Source organism: Cricetulus griseus, chromosome 3 (assembly GCF_003668045.3).
Source record: "Cricetulus griseus strain 17A/GY chromosome 3, alternate assembly CriGri-PICRH-1.0, whole genome shotgun sequence".
Taxonomy (NCBI): domain Eukaryota; kingdom Metazoa; phylum Chordata; class Mammalia; order Rodentia; family Cricetidae; genus Cricetulus; species Cricetulus griseus.
This window is the reverse complement of record NC_048596.1, coordinates 33,171,643-33,185,155: the sequence shown is the minus strand read 5'-3', so window position 1 is coordinate 33,185,155 and position 13,513 is coordinate 33,171,643. Positions and strand designations below refer to the sequence as shown.

General features: G+C 42.6%; 1 protein-coding gene across 4 annotated transcripts in view; it reads right to left on the bottom strand.

Annotated features, from left to right (window-relative positions):
• Positions 1 to 724: 724 nt before the first annotated feature.
• Positions 725 to 13,513, bottom strand: part of Glis3 (GLIS family zinc finger 3) — a 426,885-nt gene continuing 414,096 nt past the window's right edge. For 3 of the 4 annotated variants that reach the window (XM_027406458.2, XM_027406457.2, XM_027406462.2), the window contains 2 exons: positions 5,542 to 5,724; positions 4,785 to 4,921 (listed from right to left, as the gene is read on the bottom strand). In XM_027406458.2, coding sequence (XP_027262259.1) covers positions 4,785 to 4,921; positions 5,542 to 5,724 — 320 coding nt within the window. Of the gene's footprint in view, positions 4,922 to 5,541; positions 5,725 to 13,513 lie in introns of all 4 variants that reach the window. The other variant, XM_027406459.2, reaches the window with a different exon arrangement.

Below are 13,513 nucleotides of genomic sequence, written 5' to 3'. Positions count from 1 at the left end.
CTTTTGATTTTCAAACAAGTCTATGTAGCCCAGGATGGCCTCAAACTCACAACCATGCCTTTGCCTTCTGAGTGTTGGGACTGCAGGCAGGTGCCAGCCCTCCCAGATGATATGGTGACCCTTGTAAGTGCCTGTGTTTGGCTGGTAGGCTGGTGCATGTCAAACCAGCCTTGACCATGCTCACTGATGCATAGGTGTAGAGCAGTGGTCCCCAGCCTTCCTAATGCCACGGCCCTTTAATACTCATGATGTGGTGACCCCCTACCATAAAATGATTTTGTTGCTACTTCATAACAGTAATTTTGCTACTGTTATGAATCATAATATAAATGTCTGATATGCAGGATATTGTAACTTCCCAGGTTGAGAAGCGCTGGTTTAAAGGAAACACGGTATAGCAAGAGACTAGGTGGCCTTCTAAGAATAGAACATGGGGGTGGAGGGTGGGGGGTGCAGGGACCACTGTTCTCACAGAGCACCAGGTATTCTGACCCTGATTCTTGAAAGCTGATGGTGCTGGGTCTTCCCCAGAAGGTTTTAGGACTATGGAGCTGGAAATGCACTCCTCCCACCGCGGCATGCTGAAAGCCCAGCACCTGGGCTGGCAAGCTCTAGAGGCATTGCTGAAGCGTGATGTAGCGCTACATTGAAAAGGCACAAATAAACTCCGAGCCCTTGCACACATTTATCCAGTTTGTGAAGTGGATTAATAGAATAACCAATAAAACATGTATAAAAGCTTTAATTAAATGTGATGAAATAAAACTTCATGTTTTATTTATGGACACTCCCAACATGTAAAGGATTCAGGGAGACATTCATTTTTACTGCCATTTCGTCCTCATATCTATAATTAAATCCAGGCTTCAGTTCTGGCCCAAAGCAACGCGGCATTTTAAAGCTGGCCTCGGACACCCCCCTTCCCATCTGCTTTTAATTATAATTACCATCCCCAATACAGAAGAGGCTGGTGACAGAACAAAACAGAACAATAAAACAAACAAACAAACAACACTGGTCGCCATTGTGTTTTAAAGCGACGGCGCTGAAGGAGCGCTTCAGGCAGGAGGGGCATCCTCTATTTCCAGTTTTATTCTGTGCCAAGTACACAATCCCTTCATTTTACTTTTGACATAAAAAAAAGGACTTCATGAAACAAGACAAAATAACTTATGATTATATGAAACATAACTGTGACAAATCGCAAAACTATACATATTAATAGAAAAAAAGTGTACCTAATTCCTTGAAAGATTTACGACAACCAGCACCAGATGTATGTCTACAGTCAAACCGGCCCCGTATCCAGTATGATATACGCAGCACATTTCTCTACGTGAGTACACAGAACAATGTACAAGGGCCTGCGTGATCTATGGAAAACAGATTTCCACTCCCCCCCCCCCAAAGTGCTTTATGTCAGCAATATTACAGAGGACACTTCTTTGTACAAAATAAATCTCTTCATTTTTACACTCACCATTTTAGTCAATGAGTTTGGGTTTTCTCTTTCCCTGTTACTTTATCTACGGCAATAACAGCAATGTTCTAAACAGTCAAATCAAACCAAACACCAAATAATAAAACTGAACATTACAGAGGCTATTGTCAATACTTCCAGGCATTCGGGGGCGAGGAAGGGGTAGGAGTTCTATGACAGGTTATAGCCTTGTTCCATGCCTGTAGTAGTGAACTATTGACAGTTGACTTTAGGACTGAACATAACCAAACCTGTTATCAGGAGATGTTATGCTGTAGTCTATCACATACTTTTATTTTTCACTTTAGAATCACCTGGGCCATGTGGCATAGACCGACCATACTGGACTATACCTCATAGGGCCATGGAATATTGAAACAGTTTTTAAGTGCTGATCAGAGGGTAAATGACAAGTGACACTTTGATACAGTCCTTTTAGGGACTTAAGACAATGGATGAAGCAATGATCTTTTTCATGTAATAGGATAATTGGATTTGTGCTATGTGTTTTCACTAGATGTTAGTGTTTTGTTTGTATTTTTGCATTTAAAGGCAAATGACAATTTCCAGTTGGATGTTTATGAAAATGGCTACCCACCAAGGGACTAAAAGGGCCTAGGAATGGAAGGGAATAATTTATGTTTTTTAAGTTCTAGTTTCGCTGCTTAAAAATAAGGATGCAACCATGTAGGCCAAAGTGAGGGACACATTTTTAACCTAAGGAGAAATTCTGGAACCTAAGGATAGACACTTTGTACAAACTGAAGGACCCTGAATGTACCATGTCACTAGGCTCTGACCCCCAGACCAGTGGCTATCAAGAATACACTAGAGGGCTTTGGGGGCTGCACTGGACCTGGCTCCAAGCATGCTTCTTTGTGACAGCAAGAATATCCCTTGGGGCTGACTGTGGGACTTGGGGTGGATGTATGACCTAGTCAGAAAGCCTTGATGACACCAGATCCTTCTAGATGATCCAGGAAAAGGGGCCATGCCATGTGGAAGGCCACCATGAGTCCAGAGCCTGGCTCCAGAGCCTCACGTTTCCACCACAGGGGGAGATGTCATTTGTGGTCTGTGTTTCTGTTCCTTTCTATGACTTTCCTACTTAAGTAATTCCAGAAGGTAGAGTGGAAAAGATCAACTGCCTTCCACCTGTTCTTTCCTTATCACCCCAATGAGATCTGCCTGGAGGTCCTTGCAAATGCTTTGGGGTTTACCAACTGATGATGCTTATCGTGAGAGTAGGGTCTCCTTTTCCTCCTGGAGTGTGACAGAGGTCAAACGAGGGTTGTTGTCAAGTAAGTCAGTATTAACATATGTGTGTTCCTGCTTAGCCCAAGTGTACTGACCTACCAGATCTACAAGGGTGGTGGTTTCCAGCAGCCCAAGGGCTCACCTGTGGAGGAAGCCTGACATGCTGTACTTTCATCTTCAAAGATCAGAAGACCTAAGAGAATTCAAAGTCTTGTGACCTGGATGTCTACACAATAGTTTCCACCAAGAACACGGTTTCTTCAGCAACTCCAGAACAAACGATGAGCTGTGAAACTAGAACCTATACTTGGTTGTTTATCTACCCTATCCATGTTCCAAGTAGCATCTTGGAACAAAGCATGGAGTGAGGTGGAACTCTTTTGACTGGGGGCTAGACTCAAAGGTCTGTCTATTGGGGTATAAGTCTCGAGATCGCAAGACACTGAACTATTTAAAGTCCCAGTGGCCTCAGTTCCAGAAAGAACTTAGCTTCAGTTCTGTTAAAGAAGCATTTTTTTTTAAGGGGGGAAAATCCTGAAATGTAAGCAAACTAGAATGTTGGAATTGACCAGCTTTTTGGAGTCTGGTTTATTTGTATAGCCTTTGCCCTAGGACATAGGATCTTCTTAGTACCTTTCTAAAAGTTGTCCCTGGAAAATGATGTCTTGTTTAGACTTAACATAAAATGGCTATGTGCTTTGTGAAAAAAAGGCCAGGCCTTCAAAGCAGAGTTCCAAAAAGTTGCTTTCTTGAGTCTGCCTTCTGTGAACCTTCCCAAGAATTGACAGGATTTAATTTGATAGTAGGCATGTCTGAAATCCAGCTAGGAAGGAGGTGAAAACAGGAGGGCACTACAGAGGAGACAGACAGATGAATGGATCCCTGTAAAGAACTGGGCAGAGGCACACAAAAGAACTGCACAACAGGTGCCCTTGGTTTGGTCTCTGAACAAACCTACGCACATGACTCAACGTGTCCCAGCTCTCATGTTTCCTGGTCTGTCCAGGGCAGAGCACCAGAGATTAGGAAATGTAGGAACCATTCAAATGGAATGGTTTTCAATCTGGAGTCACTGAACCATCAATACATGAGGGTTATTTATTTATTTATTTTAAGATGGTCTCAATATGTAGCCCTGGCTGACCTGGAACTCACTGTGTAGACCAGGCTAGTTTCAAACTCAGAATGCCTTCCAAGTGCTGGAGTTAAAGATATATACCATCACACACAGCAAAGGAGGGCAGATAGAGAGGGGCGTGTATGTGTTAACTACTCTGTTTCCCTCAGATAACCTTTGCTAGACTGGAAAATTAGGCCAGGGAGAGCAACAGCTGTGGTAAAATACATGTAGCTGGGGTGATTAAAATGGTAATGACTTATACCAAAAGAACAAACCTTTAAATATTTTTCCTTTAAAAGTAGATGTAAAAAGCAAGTCTTTAAAGTTCAAAAACAAAGTAGGCTGCCAAACATAAAACCTTATTTTTGCCACTGGAGGAGCAACTGGGAAGCAAGTAGTTAGCATGGGCTATGTAAGACCAATGTTAAAGCTAGAGTTTCAGAGAGTCCAAGCCACACCTGCTTTGAACACGGATTTCCCTCAGTATTCATGGCTGCACATCACTCAGCCGTGAGGGAAAGCATGGGTGAGGCTGTACACTCTGCCTCTGGAACCTGGGCAGTCTTCCTCTCGTTAAGTCTTTGGAGTCTTTAGCAAGGGTCACGATCTAGTCCTGTGCACATTCATTGGTCTTTCCAGAGCTGACAGCCAGGAAGTAACAGGTGTCTTTAAAGTGAGACTCTAAATTCCCTTTGAAAAGAAATTCCTGCTTGTCACCTGGCCCAGCAAACTGAGGGGGGATGGAAGAGGTGCAAGCATTCCAGAAAAGTCAGATCCGACCATCCAGTTCTGCCTTCCAGAGACCCAGTGACTCTACTGGCTCCATGGATTTGGTTGGCATCCTTCACAAGGCTTATGAGGGTATGAAAATGAGAGGTGACTAGAGACTCCAAGGTCCTGGATATGCAGGAGAGGCTTGGGGAGCCTTCAGCCTTCGGTATACACGGAGGAGAGCTGGCTAGGACAGCGGTCCACAGCGCTGAGCTGCAAGAACGTGGGATCTTCGGGGCCACTGCGAAGAGGTTCCCCAAAGAGGCTTGAAGAAGCCGAAGGCAAATCGTACACTGGAAGAGAAAGAACACAGGCAGTCAGCCAGTCCCTGCATTGTGCAGCCCCATGGCTACACAGTACACCCACGCTGCCTACAGGTGCTGGAGGGAGCTAAGGCTTCGGCCTTCTAAGTGTGTCCCTGATAAACAGAATGGGAAAAGACTGGCTTGCATGGATGTGCCTTAACATAAAATATGATTTCAGCTCAAGTAAAAGGGTTTTAGGAAGGGATGAGGGTGACCTAAAGGCAGAGAAGGGTCACATGGGACCAGGAATATGAGTATACACCAGGATAGGGGGAAAATGAAGGGAGAGTCTGTGCGGGCAGGATTGGAGAACTTGACTAAGTAAAATCACATGAGTCTCAATGCTGTGCCAGGGAAGAGAGTGTAAGATGATATGACTAGGATATTCTAGCAAGAAGGTGAACTGCGGAGGAGTATTGGAAGGAACTGCCACCACCTAGGGGAGAAATGCTGGCCCCTGTGCAGGTAGGCAAAGGGGTGAGAGCCAGGGCAGAAGGTGAAGATGAGAACTGTCTCAGAGGTAGTTCTACTGGATTCTACATGGTCCCTGCCAGCCACAGGAAATATACCCGGCTTCTTTTCTTCTTGGCTAGGTCGCAGACACCCACCTGTAATGCCTGAGTGTGTTGAGAAGGCTCTATGGAAAACATCAAAACCGGCCTGACCCATGGTCGTGGGGACCAGGCAGTCCTCAAAGGAAGGCACCATACTGCAGGAGCTGCTGGGTGGCACAGTTCTCTGGGAATCAGGGTAATGCGGGGGACAGAAAGTCTGCAGCTGGCCATAAAATCCTGAAATACAAGTATAGCAATGAGCTACTTCAGGGCAGAAACCATCCCTACCCAGGAAGAACCTCACCGAGTCAAACTAATTTGACATCTTTGCATCTTCGAGTACCTGGGACGTCTTGGAAAACAAGTGTTTGGATGAGCTTCGTTCAAGGCTTGCTGGCTTGTGACAATTTTAGGGAGCAATGTTGCCATCCTAGTCCCTTCCACTGGGATTTGCATGCATCTTAACTTCCTTTATCCTGCATTTCAGTTCATTTCCACATTTGACCAAAACCCCACAGAAGGCCCCTAAGCATGCCCACCATAAATACAAATGAACAATCCCGAGCACAGAGCCATCTCTAGCTTTCCAATACTTCGGTCTTCCTTGCGGTTTTAAGTAGGTTCCTAGTATCTCACAACTGGATAAACTGGAGCCCATTTCACTATTACTGTTTCTGATTCTTTCAGTAAAAGGGGAAACTGGAAGTGGGGGACAATACTATGACAAAGAAATGAAGACATCCCAAAGATATCACCACCAACCTACCGATAAGCATACTTCCTCTCTCCCCGCCATTTCTGCTCTTATTCACTAGCATTTTTCTCGCATTCCCACATGGTCCTTTTCTATGATCCTCCACACCCTGCTCGATTCCTCCCTTACTTCTTCCCTTTCTCTCTTTGCTGCATGACAATGTGTATCAGTGGATTACTTTCTGAGCGTGTAATATGCTTTTAAAAACATAATAATGCAATCTTCATTCCACACTCTATTGATGGGGAGCTGAGGCCCTGCTGCTGTCTGAGGCTGCTCTCCATTGTGTGTTTCCTCAGCTGTAAAATGTGAGTGCCATTGTCTGCCGCACAGGGCTATTGTGTAGACCGACTGGGTTATTGGATAAGGAAGCAGGCTTATAATGTTTTAAAGTGCTTTAGAAATGTCAGTCATTATTGATATTACCATTCTGGTTTTAATGGGGAAAGTGAGGGGATTACTAGAGGACGTACCCTAGGATTCCTTGGCAAACACGACAAACTGATGGAGGAGACAGAACCCAGTTCACACAACTTTGGAACCCTGGTCTTGAATGTCTTCCACCATTACAGCCTTCTCCTCTTAAGACTGGAACACTCTGTGGAGACTCTCCCAAGGCGGGAAGAGTGGTGCTATTTGTTTCTCCTTAGCTCTCTTTTAAATTCAGGGAAACTGGGTACATGCACCCCACCACAAACGCAACCTTCTCCTTGCTTATTTGGAACCTTAAGCTACCTAGAAAATACCTGGCTCACCTTGGCCGAGGGCTGTTCTACAGTTTGCTGTAAACATCACTAAAAATGTGTTTACCCACTAGTGGAGACACAGATCCCACCCTCTAGGAGCTGATGATGTAAGGCAGAGAACAAATGCAGATTTCCACTCTGGGCACATTCACACTAGAGTATAGTCACTTGTAAGTGGGTAACAGTACATGTTATATAGAATCCACAGAAAACATTCATGTAAGGTTTGGGAAAAGAAAGGCAAAGCATCATCAGAGCATCATTATAGTTTTGTAATTTATCTATGGAAATTCCGTATCTAAGCAGAGAGAAACATTAAGTAATGACTTCTGGTTTCGATTCCCAATGGCTTTACATGCTTTTAAATGAGACAGGCCAAAATCAACAGAGATAACTCTCAAATACTCAAATAACTGACCAGAATGAAGGTCAACCCCCTAGCCAACCAAGAAATAGACTTTAAAATAACAATAACATTTCATAGTCTTATGTATTACACTGGCATAGATCACTCCTTGGGGTTGAAGTGTGACTATTGAAGGTACCTGCTTAGCTTTATAGACACTGGCAAAAGTAGATTCCATTGCCCAGATCCTTGGACAAGATCTGACTACCTTTAACTAGAAGTATACCCACGAATTTATTCCCTTGGACTTGAGTTTTCCATCTGAGGATCAATAATCCTAAGAGTACTCTTTCTGAAGAGCACCTTCTGCCGAGACAGTCACTGCAACATGAATGATGATGAAGCCACAAGCCAAATGGCCAGGCATCAAAGAATGTCAGAGCACAGAAAGGTGCATTTCCTGGTGAGAGAACTGAGCAGCTCTCAAAACAGTGCCACCAAGCACCCTAACAACACCATTCAGTTTTGTCTCATTTTTTAAAAGGCAAGAAACCAAATTATTATTTTATAAAACATCAAATTGTAAAGTCTACACATAGGATGAACACAGCAAAATACTTTTTCTTTTTTTTCCATTTTTATTTTATTATTATTATTATTATTATTATTATTGGTTTTTCGAGACAGGGTTCTCTATGACTTTGGAGGCTGTCCTGGAACTAGCTTTTGTAGACCAGGCTGGTCTTGAACTCACAGAGATTCGCCTGCCTCTGCCTCCTGAGTGCTGGGATTAAAGGCATGTGCCACCACCGCCCGGCCAAAATACTTTTTCTATGGTTGTCTTTTTATTCTGTTTCTGCCTACATTTTAATGGTAAGTAGTAAGTATTGTAGAGTCTACCTGCCTGGGTTCAAATCCTCACTAAAACACATAGCAACTGCATAGTCTTGGTGTCTCAGTGTCTTAACTTGTAAAATGGGGTTAGCGGTAGTGACAATCTCACACTGAGTTACTACAAAAATCATACAAAATACAAGTTAACATTTACAAAGCATATAATTATGTTATCTATATTTTAATAATATAATTTATGTATGTATTTGCAAAATAGGCAACATGTTAAGCAACGTCACTTCACCATGAAAATACAGCTCTCAAAAATAAGGTAAATTTGATTATGGGAAATTAAATTTTCAAAAAGGCAAGATGTCCTCCAATAAACAAATATCCTTCAATAAACAAATGTAACTATAGGCAGTAAACCCCAGTATGGAATTAAGACTGAATGATTGTAATCTTAGAACATATCACACATTGAAGAAAAGGGAACACATGGGCTCATTGAGATATGAACTACGGTTCCCAGACACTGTGTGAGCTAGTATGTACCATGACTTCTTCATTCACCTCAGCAGGGCCAGAACAAGAAGTCTAAGTGGTTTGAGAAGCAGAAATTGGATCTGTCAGTCTGGGTCCTCCCTTTGACAGATCTTGACTTTGGGTCCCCATAGTCATAAAGGTAGCATGGGTACATCAGGAAGAAATGATGACCATGCTCTATTGGAATGTGATGTCTCCTTACTGAGGAAAACAGACATTTGCTATCTACAGCTCCATGCTGGCTCCCTTCAAATTTGTCACCCATAAATCCCCTCGTATCGCTCCTCAGTGTGACATTACCCTTCCAAGAAGAGGAGGCATTTTTCACTGAACTCCCACGGCTCTTCAAACAGGAACATCAATCATTCAGGTGCCACGACAGAGATACTCACTGGCCTTTTGTGAAAACTAATTCATTCTTTTCCCTATCTTCCCTCCTGTTTCTGAGAGGGAGCAGAAATGTCACATCTGTATTCTGGTGTTGTGATGTGCATAAGTTTAAAAGGTTTGAGACACAGGAAAATACACCCAGAATTCTGGGCTTTAGATCCCAGCTGGGACCTGAGGAAGGAGACAGCAAAGGAGACTATGATTCCTGTCTGGGGACTGTGATTGAATTGAGAACCTATCAAAACCGGAATGTCCCTACAAGCATGTTTAATTACTCTAATAGCTAACCTGGGGAAGGAGATGCTCTTCATTAATGACACCCTACCCGCTTCAGGTAGCCTGAATAGATTAATACATTGCTGGATGATGGTGGTGGCGGCAGGTCAAATCAAAGATTTTTAACATTTTCTCCTCTTACTGCTGTCCATAAAACTAACATGATTTTTTTAAAAAAAATTTCCATTAGGATCTTGCCACACATATAAACCTAGAGAAAGCCCAACTCATTTTCCGATGAATGGTTCCTGTATTCCAGTGGATGGTTTTCAAACAGCAAATTTGGAAAGAGTATGACTTCTCAGACCCAAAGCAAAATGAGGCAAAATGTTAGCACATTTTGTGAGCATAAAACCTAAGAGTGATGGCAAGGTCAGCCAATCTGTCAGTCAATTAGTTAGTAATGGTTATCAACTGCTGGTTCAAGAACAGCTGGAGAGACCAAAGAGATGGAAGACAGTACCTGCCCTTGAGGACTGACAATGGATGGGGGCACAGAAAAAAACACAAGCTGACACAAAAGGCTAGCTATCACAGTTACTTACAAACTCCACCCCTCTTTCTTTCTTTCTTTCTTTCTTTCTTTCTTTCTTTCTTTCTTTCTTTCTTTCTTTCCAAGTCATTTCACTTCCAAGAATGGGAGGGGCAGACATAAAATTCATCTCATTTTATCTAAAGTGAAGCATCTAGAAGATCAAGGAGACTCATTCCTCCTAGTCCAACTCATTTTCAATTTTGGCAAGTTCATTTTTCTTTCTAAAAACAAAGTTGCTTTCCTAATTATAAAAAGATTTGGAGCTAATTATAAGAATAATGTAGCCTGGTATAAACAATGAATGAAAGAAATTATCTTTATTTACATAGTTGAGAAATGGCCAGATAAATGCCTTTACAACTTTGAACCGTATGCACACACCCGTGCATGCGTGTGCACACATGCATGCACAGACACACACATATATACATAAGAGTGGGGAGGAGGTATAAAGCATATAATACATGTGAAAATGTCACAGTGCAATTTATTACTTTGCAAGATGGCTAAAACTAATATATAAATTAATACATATGACATTATTTGCATCCTTTTTTTGTTTGTTTGATTTTTCGAGACAGGGTTTCTCTGTGTAGCTTTGGAGCTTATCCTGGCACTCACTCTGGAGACCAGGCTGGCCTCGAACTCACAGAGATCTGTCTGCCTCTGCCTCCTGAGTGCTGGGATTAAAGGCATGTGCCACCAAGCCTGGCTATTTGTATCCTATTTTATTCCCTACAACTACCTGCAAATTTCTTCATGTATCACTATAACACATTCCTAAAAGCTTTTTTCCATACTTTGTCACATAGGCTCCCTGAGGTCCTTTGATGACAAGTGAGACCAAGAGTTCAGTCCTTCTTCTGATGCTAGGTGCTTATTTCCTTCCCAAGTGGAAAGGAAGTTACAGGAGGGAGGAGAATTTCCAGGGCAGTGCTGCCCAGCAGGACCATGCTCAGTGATGGCACAGTCCCACATAGTAATTACATGTGGTTATCAAGCATTAAAAATGTAGCTGACTGACTTCTATTCAGTTTTAATTAATTCACATTTAAACAACCACACGTGGTTCACAGTACCACACTAGACAGTGTCATTCCAGATCAATCCAGAGTCCCAGGCTTAGCCAACCATGTTTCAGCAATGTTCCTGATTAAATTCTTGACAGAAAAACAGAGTCAACTAAGGGATGGAATAAAAGCCAGATAAATTATTTTAGTCTCTTAGCCTTCAAGCCAGGAAGTATATTAGACTATTACATCTCTTTGTTTCTTACACATTTCACACTTCAGTCCTGTGGGAAGGAACCAGAGTCTGCATACGTAAGTGCAACAGTCATCTCATCCCCTCCCCTCAGGAAGCGAAGTATTGCTTCAGGCTAAACTACTAGGGTACTCACAATTCTGTAGAGCCCTTTCCTTCTGGAAATTAACAGCAGCAGAAATCAATTTGTGACACATCTTTTGTGTGCACTATCCTCTGGATTTACCTCACTATGCCTACAAGGAGCAGGAACATCACAGGTAGGTGTCCACTCTTTGAACCACATGATGGTGACATGTCAACAGAGAAAGCTCTATCCAACTGTGTACATGTGAAGATAAAGACTCATATTGGCAGATGGCACCTTGCAAAGGTGTCAAGTCATGTCATACACCATGTTAGCTAAATGAAGTTCTTGTACTACTTGATGGTGATGCCAGGAACAGCCACTAAACTCTGACTCCAGAGAAGATGCTGGGTAGCTCAGACAAACGTCCCAGTTACACACAGAGATGGGGCAGAATGGTTGTATACCTCACCTATATCACATAAATGCAGGGATGAAACAGACATTATTTTCTGTTTTGCAGTGTACGCAACAGGAAGAATAAATAGCAAAACATCAAGTTTTCACATAGTTCATTTATATGACCTTGTGATGGCAGGCCTAAGTGGAAGGACCTGCCCAGCGCTACTGAAGATCCATCTTAGTATCTCAGTGAAGACACCCTCTTTCCAGCACTGCTGAGCAGCCCGAGCCTGGATGGGGACTCAGAAATATCAATGCCTGGCTGAGCCCTTTAGGTTTGTTTGTTTCTTTTTTTCTAGCCAAAGGAAAAAGGATGTGTATTTATGAGCTTTAAGACCAATTATTTTTCTGCAGACTGTAATTTTATGGATGACTTTAGGAAGTGTAGAATTTCTCCCTTAGTCATATGATTGTTGCCTACATAGGGAGGTGGATGCACCCAAATGATGGACACTGGGAGGAGTCATCTCAGAGTATCAGGATAGGAATACACAGTGCAAATATGCTATCTGGCTCTTGGGATTTTTTTTCCTCCAATGTCCCAATGGTTCTTTGTAGATTGCCTTAGAGATCTTTGATCGTCTGTCCTTGTATTCAAGTATCTTTCAGCCAAGTTTGGAAATCAAAAGAGGCTGGTAGAACCACCTTTATTTTCTACAAAAATTACTGTTAGCCTAAAACTGCCTCAAGAAACAGTCTTAAAAAGCTATACATGTGGGCTGAAGAGATGGCTCAGCCATTAAAGGCTAGGCTCACAACCAAAAAAAAAAAAAAAAAAGATAAATGTATGCATCTCTATTATTATCTGTACATCACATACTCCTCCACCCCCCCCAAAAAGTATGTTTCATGAAGTCAGGGACATCATCTAATTTGACACTGTTTGTCCACAGAGCTTAGAATAGCAACTGCTGTATAGTAGTCACTCAATAAACATTTTCACCGCAGGACATCTGTGCTACTTTAACCACGGGGTAATGGGTGGAGCTGTACCAGTATCTTTCTTTCTCTCTAAAACTCATTTCACTTAACACAGACACTTGCAGCTCTTACCTCTGCACAACAACGGAGCATCGTCTTTGTGGTTACTTTAACAATTGTGCAGCTTCACTCAGCTTCACTCAGCATTGGGATGCAGAGTTAGAATAGGGGAGGGTTTGCTATGCCCACAGATGCTAAGCACAGGAAAGATAAAAGAGGCCACTTAAAAGAAAGAAGGACCAGAAACAGCCCTCTATGCAGTCTGGAGATGAGAGGCTTCCTTCAGTCACGTGGGTCCTCTCACTTAAGTTAAAGCTCATGGTCACTAACATCAGATTAGCAATCTCCACACTCACCCACATTAAAACCATGTTCTAGCTACTTTTTATTGCTGTGATAAACACCATGAACAAAAAGAATGTGGAGAGGAAAGGGGTTATTTCATCTTCCAATTTTGGGTAGCAGTTCATCACTGAGGAAGGCAGGGCAAGAACTCCAGGCAGGAACTGAGGCAGAGACCACACAGAAACACTGCCTGCCTGATTGCTTACTCTGGCTTTTGGCTACCTTCCTTTATATAACCTAAGGCCACTAAGTGAGGAATAATACCACCCACAGTGGACTGGGCTCCTCCATCAATTAGCAGTCAATCAAGAGAATATGCCATGGGCCATTCTGATGCAGACAATTCCTCAATTGGGTTTCCTCTTCCTAGATGTGTCTAGTTTGTGTCAAGTTGACAATAACTGACTAGCACAGGCCATCTCTGAAAATACAAATGTTGGCAGAAAACGAGAGAGGGACAAAGAAGAGAAATATCTTCTCA